The sequence below is a fragment of the Cariama cristata genome, unplaced genomic scaffold, assembly GCF_000690535.1.
Source record: "Cariama cristata isolate BGI_N322 unplaced genomic scaffold, ASM69053v1 scaffold1800, whole genome shotgun sequence".
Taxonomy (NCBI): domain Eukaryota; kingdom Metazoa; phylum Chordata; class Aves; order Cariamiformes; family Cariamidae; genus Cariama; species Cariama cristata.
The window spans coordinates 13,601-37,225 of record NW_009595050.1 but is presented as its reverse complement, the minus strand read 5'-3'; the positions used below and the strand labels follow the sequence as shown (position 1 = coordinate 37,225).

Here is a 23,625-nt window from a genome sequence, read left to right as displayed (position 1 = left end):
TTCCCAGAACTTGCATGTCAAAATGGATCAACAAGAAGACTCTTGTTCAGAAGCACTCAACTCTCTCATGTCCAACTGCTTGGCCTTTGTCACAGTTTGGATCCTGATGGATAGGAATGAAATTTATCTAGGTCCTCTAGGAAGATTTTTCTCCTTGTTTTGACAGAGTAAGAGTTTCTCCTTGAAGAAACTGGTAGTCATCAGATGTTTAAAATTTTTGTTTTGAATACTGCTGAAGTTCTAACATTCTGACTTTGGAATTAACATATCTTCACTCTGCCAGCTAGCACACCTCTAGTTTATCTGTAAGCAACTACAGAGACAACGAGCCGTGTGCTACTTCATGTATGTTTTTTCGGTACCAGAAGTTTTTCATCTGAAGAACTCCATTTAAAGCTTTTACATGTCTTATTGCCTCAGTAAGATCCCTTGCATAGCATCACAATGTTTAAAGAGGCCTCTCTCATTTGCTTATTGGTGTCACTGAGCTAACTGCAAGTTTATAAAACTTAGAAAATTCCCTTCATATTTTTTATAGAACATTTTGGGTTACTCTGTACATTTGAGCATAAATTCTCTGGCTGCTTACAGGGAGGAAATAGGAAATTGTTAATCCTTTTCTGTCTTACAAAGTGGGACAACAATAAAAATATCTGGATTGTGGGAACAGCTTGTCACCTGACTTCAAAAACGTGAAAGAATGCTGCTCTAGTCTTTCTGGTCAGGCTAGTCAGACTGTATAAAAAGCACCTTAAAATACACCTAGTATCATTAGGCTTATTTATGCCGCTCTCAGTACAAACTGCCATACTAAGAGTTCCTTTACCTCTTTGGCAACCTGACGCTTGCATGACTTGCCTGTGAAGAGACTGCAAGACATTGTACAAACTCAGTCCTTTGGTGTTGTGTCATTGAAGAAGGGAGTTGGAAGACACAGAAGAGTAGGTACTGCACAAAAAATTACTAATCTGAAGTTATTGTATTTGAGTTAAGTAAGGGACATGCACAAATAAAAGAAATATTTCAGCTCCTGAAAATAGGTGCATGTACCATTTCCATAGTCTAGTAGCAAAGATCTTATTTTTTACACAGATTTCTGCTAAATTCAACCAAAATCTAACTGGAAAGGGCACCAGCCAGCTTCATTAGAACTTGCTTTGTTTTTAATGGAACTTACTGTATAACTCAGCTGTAGTTCTTTTGGTTACAACTTCCTTTCATTCTGCTGGAATGGAACAGGTCTTTTCAATGTACAGGGAGAGCATTATCAACATTAGGCAGAAGCTAGAGCAGGGCTTAGTCTTTTTTCCAAGGGGAAAATCCAGATGAAAACTGCCTTTAATCACTCTTGTTTGAGTAAAAGAGGAATTCAGCTGCCAATTAGTCATTTTAAGAGACAGTCCAAGACTCAGTCTTGCAGCACACAACATTGGATAATATCTAAATTCAGCAAGTAATAAACATTATTCAGTTGTGAATAAGGAAAGAAGCTATACAGAAGAAACTACCTGGGTGCTGCCAACGAACAGCTTCAAAATTACTGGTATCTCCACTGAAAGAGATCAAACAATTGGACAGAAGCTTCTAAAATCTTGTCTGCCTACAAGTGCACATCATACGTTTGATGTCAGAAGTTAATTTTTCCCACAACCATAATCCCTCTTTCAGCTGAAACAAAAATATTATGACATTACCTGAATCAGAATTTGGAGGTGTAGTAGATCTACTAGATGAGGCAAATCTGCAACAGGCTGTAAAAAACTTCTGGATGTGAACTGACAAAACATTTCTCCAAGATTCATCTGAGTCATGAAGAAGGATATCATGAATCAGGTATGGAAGCAAAGTTTGACACAGGTCTGTTTTCACCTAGAAAACAATCGTGCACAACAGCTGCTAAGAAAAACAACCAAAAGCCTTTCTTTCTCAGGGGTCTTGGTTTCAGCTGGGATAGAGTTAATTTTCTGCTTCGTAGCTGGTACAGCCTGGTTTGGACAGCTGACCCAAACCAGCCAAAGGGATATTCCATACCATAGAATGGCATGCCTAGTATATAAACTGGGGGGGAGTTGGTCAGGAGGGGCTGATCGCTGCTCGGGCATCGGTCAGCGGGTGGTGAGCAATTGTATTGTGCACCACTTGTCTTTTGTTGGCTTTTATTCATTTGTTATATTCCTTTTCATCACAATTACTGTATTTTATTATTATTATTGTTAGTATTATATTTTAATTTACTTTAGTTATTAAACTGTTCTTATCTCAACCCACAAGTTTTACTTTTTTTTGATTCCCCTCCACATCCCACTGGGAGCAGGGAGGAGTGAGCAAACAGCTGCGTGGTGTTTGGTTGCTGGCTGGGGTTAAACCACGACATCAGGTTATAACCAAACTGACAACTACTCAAACAAACATGCAATGCTTGAGAAAGAACATGTAACATGAAAAATGTAAACCACTCAATAGGGCTATGCTAGCATTCAGTTAAAGCAGTCATATAAAGTTCATCTACGTTTATGATTCTCTCTCGTATCTTGTATTTCAAGAGTGTATTTTATGGATACCTGCAATATCTGGCTATGAAGAAGCTGAATTACTGTTAAGAAAAAGTAGTAACTTAACAGCAGAAATTACTATTTGCTATCAAGATGAGTAATCATATACTTTTGTGTATCACAGTGCACATACATACACATACATACATATGGGTAATTTAGCTCACCTCACATAGTGGCTTCATTAACTGGAGAACTTCATTTTGCACACCTCCACTGTCCAGTATTGAACGAGTCAGGCGCTTGATCCAGGTCTCATGACTTTCTCCCAGAGGTATCCACAGGTTTGTGTCATCCAAAGCTTCTGAAGAAGCCTCTGTATCATTAGCAGGTACTACAAAAAACTAGAAGGAAAATATATATATTGCAAATATAAACAAATTCTCTGGCATTTAAAAAAAGTACTGCAATCTGCACAGATTAAACTATATTAAATATTAACTCTGCTTTAATTGATTGGCAATATCAATTTTGTTCATGTAAATGTAGGTTCTCCAAGGAAACCTGAAAGTATTAAAAATAAAATTTTACTGGTAACATCAACAGGGCCACATTAAACATCACAGTTAGGTTACAAATCAAAAGTTTGAAAATTAGGAAATATCCGATTTATAGTTAATTATGCACCTTTTTTCCTGACCTATTTTCCACTAAGTTTTTGCATCAAATGAGACTGGAATCCTGAGAAAAAATGTATTATATTACCAAATATGTAATCAAAAATTGTCTGTCTAATAATGAAAGTACACAGCTTTCTAATGTCAAATTGGTAATTTCCTATGTGAAGAAGCCACAAATGCTGAAACAGAAAGAAGAAACAGATGTACAGAAGCAATCACATTTGCAATCAGACTGATGAAAAGTCCAAATTTTGCATTCATCACAGCCTATCTCAAAAATATTTTCAAATTTACTTTTGAAAAAATATTTTTTTTTATGTTTTCTCTACTCCATATGCCATATAAATAAGGTACATCAGAAGAAGTACCTTTTTCCTAGATGTTCTGAAAGGCTGTAGATAGATCAACATGGGATCAGCTTTATTTTTATAAACTTCCCAAAATTCACTGCCAGACTTGGTGGCTAATATGTTTTTCAAACAGGAAACAGCAGCAGCTCGAACATCAATGCTGAAAGGATAACATACACAACGTCATTATTATAAATTTCATTCAGATATTTTATTTTCAAAATCACCTTTACAAACATACAAGACAAGTAATTCCACAATGTAACGATGTCTGCATTAAATCAGAAAATTTTGGACTAGGATATGCCATTGCATATTTCGATATAAAGCAAAGCCTCAGTATTTATTCCACAGCACTGCTATCCTCTACAGCACAGAAGAGACTCTGGCTCAAATCCAACTATAGAATTTCTCGGAAACATCTAAAATTGACTGGATTAAGTAATCTGAGCCTTGAAGAAACACAAGGACGGACATTAACAGGTGTCAGTAACACTTTCAGAGTATTATTCTGAGGTGATGTGAACAATGTACAACTTAATGGCTCCTATTAAGCTTTGAACTAAATAAATTGAATACATAAGTATACTCACCAATTATCTGTCAAAGCAATATTTATTTGAGTTAACATTATGAAGACCCACTGAAGTTTTCTGTCTTCAAGTAAGTCCGCTGCTTTAGAATCCAGTGCATTTTCAGCACGCTGAAGAGCTATGGTGGAGAAATCCATGGGACCAATTTCTCCCAAGCAACTTCCAACAGCCTCTGCAAATGCAGGTAATTTTATAGTCTTAGGCACACTAAAAAAGGTCTCACTCTAAAAAGTTGCAATTAATATAAACTACTTCTAGAATTGAGATTATTAAGGGGTGAAAAGTTGCAAACATTTATAAATAATCACTTGAGGAGCTTTATGATTAAAACTACATGTATTGAAATTTTGCAGCTTCAGACCATAAATAATTACATTATGCTTTCTAACTCAATTTTCTAGGAGTGCCTATGGCTCTGGATTTTGCAGTTTAAATCAGATATGGATTTTATTTTTGCTTGTGTCAGAAACAGATAGGTGCAAAAGGTCAGAATCACAGCTCACGTCCATTCCCTAAGGGTAAGAGAAATACAAACAGTAGCCTGTAAACTCAGTAAGAATTAACCTACATTTTACATAAAATGATGTATCAATGTGTTCCTCATTTGCTTTCCAGACAAAATATTTTATAAAAATGCATGACTACATACAAGAAAAAACAAAACAAAATTGACCTTAAAGATAAGTTTTAAAAAAGGGATGTTAGTGATTGTCGAAAGAAACCAAAATCTATTTCCCTGCTCTTTCCTTCATACTCCACATGTGTCTCGAAAACATTTTCATTTTCTACAACATTGTTTTAACCACCAGAGCAAATAAAGAACAGACTGAAGATATACAGGTTGTGTTTTGAACTAGATTTAACAAATCATCTAAGGAAACACAATGCAGAAAAGGCTGAAACGTACAGCTTGCAGAGGTGCTGAAGAAAATACCATACTGAAGTCAGTGTGAGCTTCAGTTGCTCAGCATTTTTAGTTATCAGTTATTAGTCTTTTAGCCAAAAAAATGTATTAAGGCAAATGTTCTCATTACTTGTGTTGCTGTCTAGTTTAGACATCTAGTTTCAGTAAACATCACCTTCACGGAGGTACTCCTCACCTGGGGAAGAAGGGATTTGGATTTTATCTTACATGCTTTGGGTCAAACATCAATTGGGTGCTCAATGGAAATGGTGAGAATAATTTTCATAATAAAGAAGAGGCTTTAGGATGGAGAACAACTATTTTAATTTCCACTAAGAGATGCCTTTCAAATTTTCAGATAAGTTCTCCTCCTTTTTTCTTTAACATTCCTGATGGTTACCTCTGGCAGGAAATACAAAATAGCAGTGGGGAGTAACATGGAGAACAGCCATAGTTTGAACCTGGGATTTGCAATGACAGCTCCAGGATGCTTGTGGGACTAATTAACTTACCCAGGACTGCTTTTTCACCTGTATGGTTAACTGCCATCTTGGACAGCTGCAGTAAACTCACCACCAATTTCACTACTACAGAATCTTCTGGCTTTTCTATCATTCAGAAAGTAAAAAAAAAAAAACAAACAACCAAACATCATTGTGTATTCCTAATGTGAACGTATTAGAAGAAAACACTGCTTTAGTATCTTTGATCTACAAATGTCAACATGCATTATTAATGTTGAAGTAAGGCAACAGGCTGTCAAGCCTGGTAGCCCACCTCCAACAGAGAAGGAGTAAGTATTTCTTCTCAGGTTTTGCCAGGCAGCAGACTGGGGATTTCTGAGCAGATCTTCATACCTAATAATCTCTATGAGATATGTCTAACTCCTCTTAAGGTCCATTATGCTTCTGATCTCCACAGTAAGTGGCAGTGAGTTCCACGCTGTATATATTTTGTTTGAAAAAAATATGTGGTTGCTCTTGTATAAGTGCTGCCAGATAATTTAATCTGTTCTTGTACTGCGATAAAAGTGGTAAGTGCTCCCTGCTCAGCTTCATCGTACCATTCACCAGGTCATACACCTCTCAGTACTCCTATTCCATCTCTTTTCCAAGCTCACAAGGCTCCTCTCTGATGGAAGTCATTCCATACAAGCTTGTTGCCCTTTTACTAACTCTCTTTTCAAGTAGAATTTCAAGACAAAAATTGTAAATGATATTCAAGATGTGGGGACATAATGGACTTACACCATGGCCTTATGACAGACTACTATTCTTCCCTAAATTTTGCTTTGCACTTATTTACAATGAATTACATCAGCTCTTTTTATCTCCCCATCATGCGCAGGAGCTGATGAAGACTCGATGTAGAGGCGAAAAATGAAATGGTCTGGCAGAAGCATCCGAAAACCAAAACAGGAAGGAACTGGGTCTGGACTGAGGGCTGAAACAGAATGCTGGGATGTAGCGAGGTTCAACTAAATTACATCCTACCATTTTAAAACTTCTGTGAGCTTTACTTTCTAACATTCTACGCCTTTAATAAAATCTGGCTTCCTTCCATTTAAAAGAGCAGGGATATTCATATAAAAGAAAACTCATTAAGCAGCCGTAAAGCAATATACTCGTATTATGCATTATCCTGGTCACTCACAATCGTTAAGTCCCCCATGACAAAAGCTGGAAGGGCATTTCATCCTCTCTGCCATATAACACCTCATAAAATATTTTTAATACACTCTACTTCAGATTTTGCATGATCTGCATGTGAAATTATAATAAAGGCTACATTGTTAAACATACAAAAAACAAGACACAAAATAAAAGTCAAATTAGAATAAGGTTACATCACTACACACCTAAAACCAGATACAAAAGAAATAAAATACATAATCAGATGCCAGTACCCTGGAAATTTTTCAGGAGATCCTTCATCTGATCTTTATATTGTTCCAATTGTTTGCGTAAATAATACAGTCCTTCAAGTCGTGTTAAGGGCAGTGAATCGCAAACACCAACTGAGAGAAAGTGATTAATTTCCTGCAAAACAATATTTTGTGTTAAGCACATATAGCACACAAATAAAGCCTTCAAGTAAAGAAGTGGTTTTCAGCAGTCCACAATGTGGATATTAATAGATGCAAAATAAAAATGGAGACCCAGAAATATCTCAGTGTCTGAAACTGGCAATAAAAAGAATCCACATCTAATTTAAATCTTTCTCAACTATACCTATAGCTAGAAAATTTTCTTCTTTTGAAAGTCTGCGTTACAAAAAACACTATGCCATGAGATGTATTTTAAAAAGTAATTACCTCCAAAAGAGAATATGGTCCTTTACTGTATTTCAGTTTCTGTTGAGTTGCTCGCAGATCTTTAAAAGCAGGATACTCGGGAAAAGGATCTAAGCATTTGATTGCTTGGTACAGATTTTCATTATCCTTATTATCTATCACCAGATACTTCAACAAGCCTAGGACCTAAACATAAAAATGAAATGAAAAACAAAAAAGACAAAGAAACATTTTTGAGCCATATTTCTTATTCAGGTTATAAAGTTTTATTTCTCCAAGATCCATTAAATGGAGAACTCTATAAAAAATGGTAAGAGAATTTATTTACACTGTTAAAAATTATAAAATGTTTAGAGGCTTGGGGAAATGACAGATATATTCTAAAATGGTGAGATGTTTTTGCTACTTCCCCTCCCAAATAGACATCAAAGCTTTTATTATCACAGCCTACAGTTTTATCCTGTCTTTTGATGAAGCTGATTTCAAACACTGGCCAATACAATCGTTACAATATTGGCAATCAATAAGCAACACACCGCATCCAAGCAGTCCTTCTGATGTTATTACGGCTTTATTATTCTTACTAACTAAAGTGCCGGTAATTTGAAATCCAGTTAAGTGCTTAAATACCATAATTTACTACCCAAATCACTGAACTCTGGCAGAATATGTTTTATAACAGATCTACAACTTGAATAAATGCTTGCTAAAGGGGCACCATACTTTCTTTGCAAAAACACTGCTTTTATGCTTTACTTACAAATCAATGCAATTAGATACTCAATTCAGGCAGATGTGAGGAGTCTACAATCTAAACGATGGAAGTTTTTATTTGGAGACTTGTATTTACCTGAAAATTATTAACTAGCCTCCATTCAATGCTAGAAGAAAAATAAAGAGAAGAAACTGAAAAGTGATCACTAGAGGAAGGGCTTCCCTGCAGGAGTATGATATGAGAAGGTTTCATATTTGATATCAGTTCCAATTCGGACAAATTTCTGCCCTCCCCATTTTGCTTCTGCCCAGGGATGCCCTGACATGTTGCCTTTCTAGTTATGTATATACAACTGTTTGCATAGACATATTATAAATCTGATCGTGATCATCAAGCTGGGAAAAAGACTGGCAGGTTATTTTCAGCTGGAGCAGCATAGCTCGACAGTTGAACTGGAAGTACAAGGAGGACAACGTAGGGCTACACTGCAACCACGAAGGTGCATATGGTACCAGGGGATCAGATTAAGCCAGCAGACAACCACAAGGACTGAAGTACAACAGGCATACATACTCTTCTCACCTTCAGCTACTAATTTTAAGTTTCTGAATCGAAGTATAACTGGGGCTGTTTAGCCTGGAGAAGAGGAGGCTGAGGGGAGACCTGATCGCTCTCTACAACGACCTGAAAGGAGGGTGTAGCCAGGTGGGGGGTGGCCTCTTCTTCCACGTAACAAGCGATAGGATGAGACGAAATGCCTTCAAGTTATGCCAGGGGAGGTTTAGATTGGATATTAGGAAGAATTTCTTCACCAAAAGGGTTGTCAAGCACTGGAACAGGCTGCCCAGGGAAGTGGTGGAGTCCTCATCCCTGGAGGTATTTAAAAGACGTGTAGGTGTGGTGCTTAGGGACATGGTTTAGTGGTGGGATTGGCAGTGCTGGGTTAATGGTTGCACTCGATGATCTTAAGGGTCTTTTCCAACCAAAATGATTCTATGACTCTATATTTCCACCTCCAGCAGAATGCACATACAAGTCATCACCAGAAGGAAAACAAGGCTTGCCACACAACAGAAACTGCTTCACTTCCCTTCTAAGGCCTATGTGCTACACTAATTTTTAATGATAATTTGTGAAATATATAGCTGAACTACTGAAATCCATTCTTTGCAGATACTTCCTCTTTGACCTCTAGACACCTCCCCCTTCGAAAGGTCTTCATTGTATCTCCTGTGAAATCATCCACAGAGCTTTGTAGGTAACTGCTTGGCTACTCGATGTGCTTGTACTGATTAGTTTGCCATCACCAGTAGTTTAGCAATGCCCATGTTGTCTCTCTCTTTTCCTTAGTGGTACCACTGATTTGGTTTCTCTACTCAACTAAGATAACAATTTTTCTGAAACTTACCCTGAAGGATTTAAACCTTTTTCAGATTTGGCTGAAAAAGGCGCCCTGATTCAAAGCAGACATAAAAGACATTACAACAGCATTAAAGACCTTTAAGAAATTTGATTTTTTTATAGACTAATAGAGAATTAGAAAGTGATACAGTAATGTCAGCAATTATGATACAAATACACCTCAATTGCTGTTTAAAGCCATAGGAATTAAATATGGAACACAATATTTGTAAAACAGAAGTACCAAAAGTAAAGACACTTTTATTTAAAAAATTAAAGGTACAGTGTTACATGCCAAATAGTATTTTTTTATATAACTCTAAAAGCATAGAAAACATGAATTAAAATTGAACATGAGTATAGATACAGCTTTAACAACAGTGAGAATGAACTAAAAAGATAACAGATAAGGAAATAAGCAGCAACTTAAAACTACCTGTTCCTGAATCTCAGGTTGGTCCACGGCAAGAGGTATCAGGGTGCCTACAATAACACGAAGGTGGCTCTCTAGAGCATCATTGCAACACGTAACAGCGGTGTGGCAAACATGATGAAGAAGATCACAACAGAGTGAAAAGCTGCGCATGGATATTTCTCTGATAAGAACAGGTCTGTCACAGGAAACAAAAAAAGTGAATTTAAAGAAATACCAATTGTTACTGTCTCAGCCATTAACCTATTATACAACAGGGAAGAATAGGGGAAAAGGGGAAATATAAATAAACCTCATAGGAGGAACTGATTCTAAACTTTATCAACTCAATCAGCTCTAAGGATTTAGCTCAGGAGACACAGAAGAACTAGAACACACAGAATTTGACTGATCACTTTAAAAAACGAAGTAAAAAACTTAAAGAAAAATATATTCCAAAAAGGAAAAAAACCCAAACCAACCCAAAAAGGCTTTTAGATTATTATTTGCCAGAACAACGTTGACAGAAACAGAACAAAGTAGAAAACATGTTACATAAACCCTCCTTTTTCTCACATAACCATTATTTAAAAAAAAAAATAATAATAATTTAGGTTACAAAGGACACCTGGGGATTATCTAGTCCAGCCTCTTGCCTGAAGCACGGTCAGCTTCAAAGCCAGATCGGATCCTCTGGGTTTTGTTGAGCTGAATTCTGACACATGCCTTGGACGGAGAATCAACAGCCTCTCTGAGCAACCTGCTCCAGTATCCGACTATTCTCACTGTGAAAATCTTTTCCCTTCTGTCCAACCAGAATTTCCCATATTGGAAGTTGGTGGGTTCTACCTCTTGTCTTTCTACTGTGCACTTCTAGGAAAAATCTGACTCTCCCTTCTCTACAAGGTATCTTCACCTCCAGAAACTGGAGAACAGAAATTAGATTAACTCCACTTATCCCCTTGGAGGTCTTCCACTCAACCCATCCCAGTTTGTCATTCTCTTTTGTGTCCTGGCTGGAGTGGTCCCATACTGGACACAGTGGTCCTATTGCAGCTTCATAAGACTCTGAGGGGAATGACTACTTCCCTCAACGTGCTGGCTACACTCTTGCCAGCACAGTTCAGTACACAGTCAGCCTCCAGTGATGAAAGGCACGCTGCTGACTCGTCCAGCTTGTCCTCCAAGACTTCTAGGTCCTCTTCTGCAAAGCTACTTTCTAGCCAGTCAGCTCCCAAGCCTGCACTCCTGCATGGGGTTATTCCATCCCAGGTAAAAGACTCAGGGGTTGTCTTTGTTCAACTTCACAAAGTACCTGCTGTCCCACTCCTACAGATAGATGAGGTTCCTCTGAATGGCAGCCTTGCCCTCCAGGGCATCAGCTGCCCCTGCCCCAGTTCAGGGTTGATCGCAGGAAGTCATCTCATAATAATTATGGCAATTACCATAAAATCCACACCTCTCTTCAATATTTCAGGGTATGAAATGCTTCCACCAATCAGCTGCCCCTGCCCCAGTTCAGGGTTGATTGCAGGAAGTCATCTCATAATAATTATGGCAATTACCATAAAATCCACACCTCTCCAATATTTCAGGGTATGAAATACTTCCACCAAGGAAAGCTGTCAACTTGCACTTAAACTCAATGATATTTAGGTGAATAACTGTCTTGGAAATCCAAAGCTAAACCTCAAGAAAGAAAATATCTCTAGTCCTTATGAAAGCTAAGAATCTCTATTTGAATCTCAAGCCTGATGAAGTACCAGTTTTCTCAGTCTGAAGACAAGCTAAGATAACATGTACCAACTCTCACTCATTTTGTTAGCTACTTATTGGTGAGAATGTAAACATGAATACTCTCTATTAACTCAATAAGCACATTTTATTTGACATGTGCTTACTTTGCACTTAACTCCACAATTTGAATTTTTCTCCCATATCCTTTAGATTCCCAAACACCCTTTCTGTCATCAAAATCTTCCAACACTTCTTATTTCTAAAATTCCATAGCCTATTATAGATACAAAATTCTGCAGTATAGCAAACATTTAAATACAAGGATAGCACAAAACATTCCATATTTTAGTAAGAGTTCTAAATTTAAATTCTGAAATTATCAAAGAAAGGCAATTTAGTTTTTTCTTTCAGCAAATTTCAATTATTTCTACAAATGAATTGACATCTACTAGAGATACAGAGATGTAAGATTAGAAGAACAAGGGAGCACAGACAGGAAGAACAAGATATAGTTACCATATTTACCTGCTATTGATGTGGTGAATCAGGGTGTAAATTACATCTCGGAGGACAAAAGCCCATGCACCTCCCAAACCATCTTTTATCTCTTTAAGTAAAAGACTAACAAACAAATGATAAATTATAAGAACTCTGTGTTTCTTGTAAATGTTGTTTGTATCTGATGCATGCTTACAAAGAGCTAGAAGGATTTTCTGGAACGAATCCTAAAAATGAATAAACTATGAGTAAAAAAATAATTCATAATGCCAATACAGATATACTTTATATCAAGAAAAAAACTTAAGCGACGGAGATCTATGTATTTTTTAAAGGACATGGAGAAAAAGGCTTTATTGTTTTTACTGCTTTAAACAAACAAAAGACCTACATAGAAACCAATTCTCCAAGCAGGACTATAAGCCCCATAACTCCTAATTTTCTTTTTTCCTTTTTTTTCCTCCCACATGAGAAAGGTTACGGACATTTTTCAGAAAACCAAACAGTTATGGTAGTTTTCACCAATAGGAGAAACATCAAATAAAAACCATTAAAACATCGGGCAGCACTTCAATCTGTATTCTTTCAAACATAATGTTCATATGTACAAAATGCATGATTTCACAGAATATATCAATACAGATTGTAACTGTTAAAATTGTAAACTTAAAAAAAAAGTAACTATCTTAAAGTACTAGGCACGTTGTGTTACATTTTAAAGAACTTATTCCATTGGCTGGCAATATTAACTTTTACACTCAAAAGATTTGGACAAACATTGTCCAGAAAAAAGGTTTTTTTCTTATTTTTAGATTGTTTATGGATAGGCAAAGTAAGTTGTTGACAACATATGCAATAAAATAGCATAAACTTTGAAAAGATATGTTTCTCAGGAAAGATGTTACAAGACAGTAAAATATGATTTATTGCAAGGGCTGCATAATTTTATATGCCTTCATATTTGCCTTTAACAACTGAAAATCAAATGTCTAAAAATATCACAGACTATAAAATTTCACACTGTCAGTAAGGGAAGCAAACTCTAATGTGTTACTTGCAGATAGCATTTAGATAAAATTGTCCAAATGTAATTATTTCAGAATGTTCTTCAGACATATGCCAAAGAAATAAATTGCATCTAAATCGTGTCTGGTACACAGAGATTTCCCCAACCTTTAAAATAATCCTCTCTATTTATACATTATTTTGTATGTATTATATAATACACGTAATAGTTCAAGCACGTAATTTTTGTAAGGTTACTGCGTCCCTGAACCTAGGACTTCTTCCATTTCAGAAGGCAAACAAAAGAACAGAAAGGTTTCGAAGGTTGTACTTTTTCCTCATATATACATGATGAAAATGCCTAATTAAACCAAAATGTACCCATAAAAGAAACTTTGTATTCTACAGAAAAAGAAAATCATCATTACATACTTACAGGACTTTTAGAAAGAACTGCTACAAGACTTTTTAATTTGCTTTTATGACAGTTGCTAATATAGTCCAAGGTTGCCTTAATCACGTAAGATGGAAAATGAGGAGGATTAGGAGCAGGATCCAGTTCCCTAAATGAATAAAAAAGAGATTATTTTTTTTTTTTTCCTTCCCAAAATCAAACCACATGTATTAAATAAAGTAAGTCTCATTGAATAAACATGTAACTTCTAGGAAAGCTTTTCCACTTTACTTACTCCAGTAAGAAGCACGATAAACATCCAGTAGATTGACATATATGTTATTTTTAGCTTTCTAAGTTGTATTTTCTTTAAATAAAGTAAGTCTCATTGAATAAACACATAACTTCTAGGAAAGCTTTTCCACTTTCAGTAAGTAAGAAGCACCATAAACATCCAGTAGATTAACATATATCTTATTTTTAGCTAAGTTGTATTTTCTTAACGTTCTTTTATTATTTTTTGAAAGATCGTGTTGCTAAAAACCCACACATTTGTCTCGTCTAAGGTACTTCATAGGAAAATCTAATTGTGATCATGCGTAAAGCTTCTGTATTTTGTAATTATGGGAACAATTTGGTTGAGAAAAAAGTAATCATGAATCTCCCCATTATAAAAAAAGGGTAGTCAACTTTTCTGGGACCTCAAAACCAAAATAAATTCATCATGATAGTAACAAAACAGCAAAATCTAAGTTTCATCACTCTTATTCTTACCATTCTCTTCTTAGAAAGAAAAACTTTGTTTACAAACAGACACCACAGTCTGTTAATAAACTCACGGAAACAAATTTCTTTTATAAAGTTCTGAAATCCTCAGCCATTTAACTTTTGACAGATTTTCATAGAAATGCTTTGGTTTCTTTCAACTTTGTATTTCTACAATAAAAATATCTTCTTCAATAACTTCAGAAAGTGTAACGTTTCTCCAAAATGTGCATCTAAACACAAAAACCTGGAAAATTATTTCCAGATACAATTATGCAAATAGCAACATTTTTAGGAAAACAACAAAGGCTCAAAAGCTCATAAAAAGGAAGATACTTATGGTATTAGAATATTTCTATTAATTAGGAATTCGTTTATTTGGCACTGCTTAAGCAATCTCTTTACTAAAGGCAAGAGCTGCCACTATAAGAACTGTTAAGAAATGGCTCATTTCACTTCTCAGTGACCTCTGAATATTTGAAAACCTTTAAAAGAATCACTTTAATCTAGACATTAAAACCTGACCAATTTTAAAGAGGGCAGTCCACCCAAATTTGAACTAATCTAAGCTGGCATTGCCATAGTCCAGCTCACCAAGATACTACGGCATTCTCTTGCCCACCCATTCATTCTTTCCATTAACTGAAGTATTACAGAGGTTCTCCTTACTGATACTGGGGAATAATTATGTGAGAAAGCACGCCTATGATACATCATTACTAATGACAATAAAATCCTTTAATTCTCAACTTCAAGGCCACCTCTTCTTATGCCTGAAGGATATGTTTTAATGCACAATGTTATACAAACACACTCGGCATTTAGAAAATCTACAAACACATACCTTATATATTTACTTAGATGAGCTCCTTCTACCGTGGTATCAGGTGGTTCATGTAAGGTCATCAACAGTTCAACCACAATCTCTGGTAAGTTATTATGAAATAAATTGTCAATTTGCTAGAAGAAGAAAAATAGTGTTTTAATAAGAAAAAAATATTTTAGCTACAATAATTTAGCATTTCTTTTCCTTCTAAGAAAACCCATTTTTTCCTGTCTGGATTCTGTTTGTTCAACTATCACTGACATACAATTCATTCAGAAATTAAGCCCGGTTAACTCTTATCTATGGCAGTCACAGGTAGAAGAACAATTTATCTTCCTATAGTATCTAGAAAAAAATATTATGTTTAATTTTACTACTAGTTCTGAATATGGAGTCTGTCTCTGGAGAAGATGGCTCCTCATAAATCATTAATGAAAGATTTTAAGGGGAAAACATGATTTACTTATATATGACAGGGAAATTCAGGGTTGTATAATGAATGGTAAAAAAAATTTTCATCACATTCTGAAAAAAACGATACTTCAAGTCAACTGTCTGCCTGAAAATTTCTACTGAACAGCTACTTGAAAACCTTGGGATAAAAATTTGGCTGACTTGGCTTTATTACAATAACAAATTTGTATCTAGAAACATGAACTATTTACATTTTTACAGAATATATAGAAGTTTCTTTCAGGTCTGTTAAATGCCATAGAAGTCAATTTACACATTTAAAACAGATACCTGTTTTCCTAAGCAGTTTTCGTCCTTAAGCATGTCGTAGACTTTAGAAGCCGTATCTCTTTCTTCTTCTACTTCACTCGTTCCATCGCTTTGATAGGCAAAATACGGGAGAATATTCACAAGTATCTTTGGAAAACAGTCTGCTAGAACCTGCCTCCAGTCCTTTTCAATCTTGTTGGCAAGTGATTTCACATCTTCAAATTGACTTCTGATCACCAGGTGTGGAACCAAAACTTTATAGCAAGACCTACATGTAGTAAATACATTTCCAGAATGTCCTTGAATTGGATTTGTTAAAAAAATCTCAAGTATAATATAGCAAATACCATTCCTCTACTGTATAACTAAACTTGTAATTATTGTTCAGCTACTGCTATACAAAAAAACCTTACTAGCATAAATATAAAATACAAGATACTTGGAATACATTTTAAAAGCTCTCAATATGTTATCTTACAACAAAATCCTGATGTATTACTACATTGAGAAACTTGAAACCCTGTGTCATAACTGTAAATAAATCTAAATAACTGCTTTCATATAGCAAATTTACCTGTAGAATTCCTCAAGGCTAGTATAGTTCAGAAGAATATAAGGAAAAGCAGACAGGCTATATCCACTGTCATTTATTTTCAGCCATTCCATCACCAAATAGTCTAAATGTGATGTCATGAAGTCTTCTATGCTTTTATAGCCGAAAATGTCAGCTACTTTTTTCAAAACCTGTGCATGAAATAAGATTGCAGAAATAGCATGCAGAGTACATGGTACTACAGCAAACTGACAGACTACACCGCCATGACCCCCCACCAGCCTTTTAATGAATATAACTCAGCTCCTATTTAACATAAGCAATTTTTTTATTATTTGTATTGCAGTATCTCGAAAGAGTGCAATCAAGGAACCACAACTACCCTGTTTGAGGTGGTATGCAAAGAAAGGACAGCCAGAACACATTTTGTGGGGTAGAGACTGTGTGTAAAAACAAGAGGCAATGAATAGAAAGAAAGGATAAAAAGGAGAGAATACGTGCACTAAAAAAATGACTGGCATGAAAGGCTGCAGTATAAACAGCAATTATTTCAGTACGCCCTTGTCAACTTCAAAATAAAAGTCCACAAAACACATACCTTCTTCCAATACTTTGCATTTATTTTACATAATTTCCACATTGGAAAACTTACTTTACTTCCACTGGGTAGCAAGATTTTTTAAAATGAGATCTGCAACCTTCAATGTATAAAATCTGTTTGTATTTCAGATCTGTGTTTTTAATATACAAGATTTAACATTAAAACTGCCTTTTATGATGTCATTATTTCTATGTATGTTATTAAATATAATTACAAATTCATTATTTAAGTCCCACATTAGTCACAATTTAACAATTTAACAACTTTCAATACTGATAAAAGCATTTTGTACCATTCCAATTTTAACCTAACCCTAATTTATAACCTAAATATAAAATGGAATTTTGTACTTGCCTTTTTCACAAGGTGAGGTTCTAATCCATTCTCTTTCACAGACTGGCAAATAGCAAACAAAGCTTGCTTTTCACAGACTGGACTGCAGCACAGAACCATGGTTATAAGCATCAGCAAAACTGCTTTTCCATTACACTGTTTGTCCAAAAGATCTTCAGGACTCGCATCACTCCTGACCTTCAATAAAAAACAATGAAGAACTCATACAAATATTCTGTTAAAGCAATCTTCTAATTATTAAATGAGCATAAATAATTTAAAATTAAGGGCATTGACATAAATACTGCTGAAAATCTTGCTTTGGTTCCTTAAAAATTACTTCCCCCAGCTGTTTGCTTCACTCCTCAACCAGAAGTTACTGCCTCCAGCATGCCAGCACACATGTTGATAGTTCATATGCTGCAGTTCATGTTACAGTACCAGCAGTTTAAACAAAGGCAACACACTTAAAAAGGATGGAGACACTGACAAAACAAGTCTCCTTTTTGCTCCTCCCTGATGCATATAGGAAAGAACTGCCTTTTAATTCAAATGCAGTTCTTCTCGTGTTAAGGCATAGTGTTGACAAGTGACAAATATTGAATAAATGTAACAAGAAACTGCAATGAAAAGGCAGAAGCTAATAGACAACAGTAAGTTGAGGTGACAGAACAGGGAGTCGAGGCAACAGAGAAATGAGACGAGACAACATAGAGCTGGAGGCAACAGGACAGGGAGACGAAATGAGATGACACAGAGATGAGGTCTCAGCGGTGAGCCCAAGCTACAAGACAGCAGCAAAAGGAACAGAGAGAAAATGCAGCAGAGATGACATGCTGATAGATGACAGTGTGACAGAAAATAAATGGACAATGTAGATGATGTAGATGACTTACCATGGTAGCAAGGAAGGAGGAAAAGTGAAAAACACTAATAGAAAAATCAATAGATAAAGGAACTCCACAGTAATATACACCATTGTACTTCCAGTCTGCACTGAAGTAAAACTTTTCCTTCACTGAATAGTTTAATTTTATAAGCAAATTTTGGTTTTGTGAAAATCACAAGAAACATGATCTTACTGAAATTTACAAATCTGTTTTTATATTATCTTTTGATACTATGTAAAATCTGGTTTTCTACTATGTAAACACAGAATTTGAATTTATATTGCCTCTTATTCACTATTTATATGTTGCCTAGAATACTGAGGCTCCATTTTTCGTTGATTCTTAAGTGTTACAGTACTGAAACCTGCAACAACAAAGACTATGACACAGAAGAGCAGTTCAACATGCAGTGAAAAAGTTTACAAACTTCTAATGTGAGCAAAAGAGTGACTGACTGGATGTGTAAGGAATTTCCTAACTACCACCTTGTTTCACCACCTCAGATTATCAGAAGTCCAGAAGAATTAATGTTCTTGGGAAACTAAACACAATCATTTTAAAAGTCATCTTATTCATAAGATAAAAACTAGGCAAAACTAATGACTAGATGTTGGTACCAGATTTCTCATTCCTTCCTGAACTCTGAGATACGCATTCTCAAAAGCCTTTTGCTGGAGCTTCAAGGGAAGAGGTTTTGACATTCCAGAAGAATCTCTCTGTTTCACATCTTGAAACAAACTTCAAAAAAAGAAGAATAATTATTAGCATCATATTTGGTCTACAGAATTACTGCATATTGTGCATATCAAAAAATAAGATTCTGATTTTCTGAGTATCAGTATTTTCTTCTTAGCTTTCTTGTGCAGCAGTCTTTCCTTCCTCTCCTTCAAACATTATCAGTACTAAGAATATCTGTTGGGGCGAAATGGCGGAGAATAGCCTGAAAACATACAGAAGTTTCCCAATCTCTGATACTGCAGGAAGCCAAACTTCAGCTGCCCATCATAATGGAATATTTCATGTCATGAAGTACTTTGGGAATATATTAATTGAACAGATGTATATGTAAAAAGAGTTTCTCAAAGAATTTATTTTTTGTAGTTAAAGGCCCAATCCACTTTGCTCTTTGCAACAAAAATGGGACCACCACAGTGGATCAGACCAAATGTTACTCTAGTCATTTCTAAGTGACTGTTAGCAGATACCTAAGACAGATCCCCATATGCTTGCCTTGTATGCATAATCATTCCTTGAATATAACATTTGACCACAGGTGATGTCAGCAGATCATGAGTTAGAAGTGGTGACCATACCTAGTACCATTCAACAATTTCCTCTTTCATGAATTTGTTGCTTTTTGAACCTCCGTAAACATCCAGACGGTTGAAGGTAGTAGGATAACACTCAGGATAACTGAATGTTGTATGGAGAAGTAAACCGTATTTTCTTAGAATCTTCAACCTGTTAGCTTCACTTGATGCCCCCTAGTCTTTAAGCTGGAAAAGACTGCCAGCGTTCACTTTGTTCTGCTCCAGATTTTGTAGTTACGTTATACCTCCTGCAATTCAACTCTTTTTGTGCTGAAGGGCTCCAGTTTACACAGTCAATAGCTGTGCATAAAGTGTTTCATACTTTTGAACATCCCTCCTCTACTTCTATTCCAGTTCAATTGCATCCTTTTTGATGTATGGAGAAAGAACTACATACAGTACTCAAAACATAAGATCTTCTGAAAAAGTTTTTATGCTACACAACGTACCTTATCTATTTCTAGAGGACAAACAACTATTTCCTATTCAAGTTTTGAATAACAAATTTTGTGCAAAATTTGCTATCATACGTAGGGGGGTTTTGTTTATCTCTCTCTGTCTCACATCACAGAATATTTGAAACGTAGACAAAGTCTGAACATCTTAACCAAAGTAACTTGGTAGGCTTTCATATTCTGCCAAGATTAAAGCCCCATTGAAAAGAGGAGCTAAATAGCAGCAGAAGTAACACCCAGTGAAGCAAAATTAAGTGTTGTTCTTATAAATAGAAAAAAGATCTACATTATCACCTGGTAATCGACTTTGCAGCAAGAATGCGAACTTGATGGTGACTATCGGCGAGAAAATGTGGGAAGGCATCACTCACAGGTAGATCTTCATTCATCACATTAAGGATTGCCCACTTGCAATGTGGATCAGCCTGAAGAAAATTAATATTGTGGTTTACAATATACAGAAGACCTACAATGGAATATACACTGATGTATGTAAAAGATCTTCAAATACTGTTTTTAAGTACACCTTCAGTATATACTTAACATGCTAATGAATGTCAGAAAACCTGGGATTACCTCAAGCAGGGCTTTCATGCAGTTTAAAAGGGCCACTCTTACTGGTGCTGTGCATTTCCCTCCTTGAGCTAAACACCTAAAATAAGGAAGATGTGAATAAAAGAAAAAGTTGCCAACAATTTTGAGGAAAAGTCTAACAAGTTCATTTCTGCTGCTCACAGTTCATTCTTTTGTGCTCAATAGGCATGTTTGGGAGGATTTGACATTTTTATTGATAATCTACATTTGTAAACAATATTCATTTTTGGTTGCTGAAGTTATCATTTGTTATAATTACTGATCCACTTCAGAGTACAATCAGTCTTTGCTAATATACAACAGTGTAGGATTTATTGTTCTAACACTATCTTAGGGACGATATGATTCTTTGCTACAAATAAAGCATGACACAGAAAATCTGGAAAGTTAAATGCTGCATAAAGATATCATAGGATACCAACAGCAAGACACAAAACAGCACTACAGTCTTCATACTGATAGCAAGGTTCAAAATTTTATGCCCAACAGACTTTTGGATTAAATAGATAAAACATACCAAAAGGCTTCAACAACTGTCAAAAATTGTCCTTGGGCATCCCCTGACTCTTCAGCACGTGTGCTGGACTGGGCCAACTCTACTGCTATAGGAAGCAAATTACTCAGAATTACTTTACAAACTTCTTGATCTCGACGGTACAAAGAACACACAGCACTGTGAAAAAAAGAAAAAACATCTTGAAACACTAAACAGCCCCCAAATCCTCTAACTTCTGAACTAAAATAGCTCTAATACATGCTGAATAGTTTCTCTCTTACGAAAGTGGCCTAAGAAGCATAAGAACCTCATCTTCAGGCAAGAGATGTTCTTCAAGAGGAAGCTCCTTCAAAAGGACCAAGTACTGAGGAATGAAAAAAAAAAAGAACCAAAATGGAAAATAGTATTTATGAAAATGAGTAGACAAACAGAAAAATTATAAAACATTTTCAGTAACTCTGACATGAAATCACACAGCAAGGATACCTATTGTCAGCTCTTACATGTTAGACTCCGATCATCTTTTCATGCAAAGACTGTCACACAGTAATACGGCTCATGAAATTTTTAGTTTTGGCAGTCAAAAATATTTCTGTTGTAAACTCAAACACAGATCTTAGACTACTACAGAGACCATTTCTAGCTATTTAACAAATAATTAATGATAAAGGCAAGATGTTTATACTTCTCAACTCTTTATTTTCTGGCTTACAAATTCTGACTCCTCTCTCCCCAACCACAGCGCACTTAAAAACACTAAAAGTAGACATTTTATTAATGTCTTCTCAGGAGACCGATGACAAGAGAAAGACAAGAATACACAAATTTAAAAACAGTACAGAGGTCGGTCAGCTGTAAAAAAAGCTCACACTCACCACGTGCAGATGCAATGGCTTAGCATTATCAAAGACACTGCCGTCAGTAAGCATTAACAGCTTCCTTCGTATATCAGAGGCTCGGAAGCTCACTGTCTGAATTTGGACTGTAGTTACACAAATACATAAGAACCTCAGAATTTCAAGGAGAAGTAAATCCTGTTTTGTCAACTGTTCTTCAGCTAACGGGCTCAAAGCACCTGAAAATAAGATTTTCGTGTAAGAAATACTTCTCCAAGGACAATAAAAAAGTTGGTAACATTTTAGGTCTTTACAAAACTAATTTAAGTTCTCAGAATAGATAGAGTACTAACAACGTTTAAATGTATCTGTTATTGAGCAGTCACTGCATCAGTAACAGCTTCTTGAGTAAATTTCCCACTTCTACAAAGGCCGTCTCTAAAACAATGACTTTTAACTTTCTGTGCCCATAAATATGGCTTATTTCTCCATCAAGGTTACAATGAACTCAGCAGAACCATCTGCAGCTCTGTTCTTTTGTGGTTAACTATAACTTAGGATATATTTTAAACTACATGTTCAAAGCCTCCCCAAAATTGAAAGGATGACAATTACTACTACGTTAATATCCTTATTGAAATTCCAGTTATAACCTAAAAGAAATAGTTACAAATGCCATTTTCCTGTCACATTTAGAACTCTTGTAACCTTCTGCAATTGCAAACTTTATTTATGAGAGTTATTTATCGGATGGTTGGAGAAGATACTTCTAAAGACACTTATTCAACATGATGGGGAAAACAGAACAGCTGCTGTTTGTGGCATTAATATAACACCCTGATTTCCTTCTCATTCAATAATAAACAGAAGACATAGTCCTGATTAAAAACTAAGATACACACCATTTTAAGAAAGAATTTAAAACAAAAGAGAACATCAGTAGTTGTAGTTTCTAAAAGGAATAAACAGACAGGTTCATGCTCCTGTCCCTCTACAGGACCAGAGATATAAGCAAGCTGAACTTGTCAAGAATTACTGATCAGGAAAAGGAGAAAAGTTAAATAGGACTACTTCTAAGACAATTAAGCACAGTCCAATGACAGAGACAGATATCCTACAGACACACTTTCTAGTCACTTCTTTGCCAAAACTTCTGCTTGACATTGAACAAGTTAGCTAGCTTCTCTGCTTATATTTCACTATTTATAAAATAAAAAATAAACTTCTTCCCAAATGAGCTACAACACATCATTAACATCTCTAAAACACTAATGAGGTACCAAAGAATTACTATTGTTCAGAAAGTACCTGGTTCAACCATTACCCGCTTCAACTATTAATAAAGCAGCACAATTTTGTACCTCACTGTCTTGCAAGCAAAGAGCAATTTGTAAAAACAAGCTTTTGCAAATACTTTTGGACACAGAGAAGACTTACCTGTTACATTTTGCATCTCACCAGATTCATTTGTATCACTGATGTCAGTCACCGAATGATCATCAAATAGATCATCAGATACCTGGTTATCTACTTCCATTATACTCTCCTCAGGATCATTCCCCATTAGATCCACTTCTCCCAGTTCACTTGGTCTTCCAGTAAATGTCATCTGACAAAAACACCACATCCTTTTGAAGTTGGCTTTTAAGGACAAGAAAAACACCACAGCCATAACACAAGGAAATACACTACAGTTTCCCAGTGAACTAGGACGAGTGAAGACAATAAGGGCTACATTGAACTGATGAATTTCATCCTTTGTGATAAAC

The 23,625-nt window shown here is 35.7% G+C and overlaps 1 protein-coding gene across 1 annotated transcript in view; it reads right to left on the bottom strand.

The window, feature by feature from the left end:
* ATM (ATM serine/threonine kinase) overlaps positions 1–23,625 on the bottom strand; it is a 68,797-nt gene that overhangs the window by 32,743 nt on the left and 12,429 nt on the right. The window contains 21 exon segments of the mRNA XM_009700220.1: positions 1,695–1,869; positions 2,720–2,896; positions 3,541–3,682; positions 4,116–4,287; positions 5,532–5,627; positions 6,926–7,058; positions 7,334–7,498; positions 9,865–10,039; positions 12,103–12,302; positions 13,517–13,643; positions 15,084–15,199; positions 15,810–16,056; positions 16,363–16,532; positions 17,297–17,473; positions 18,783–18,903; positions 20,225–20,355; positions 20,507–20,582; positions 21,042–21,197; positions 21,302–21,384; positions 21,896–22,095; positions 23,294–23,465. Coding sequence (XP_009698522.1) covers positions 1,695–1,869; positions 2,720–2,896; positions 3,541–3,682; positions 4,116–4,287; positions 5,532–5,627; positions 6,926–7,058; positions 7,334–7,498; positions 9,865–10,039; positions 12,103–12,302; positions 13,517–13,643; positions 15,084–15,199; positions 15,810–16,056; positions 16,363–16,532; positions 17,297–17,473; positions 18,783–18,903; positions 20,225–20,355; positions 20,507–20,582; positions 21,042–21,197; positions 21,302–21,384; positions 21,896–22,095; positions 23,294–23,465 — 3,211 coding nt within the window.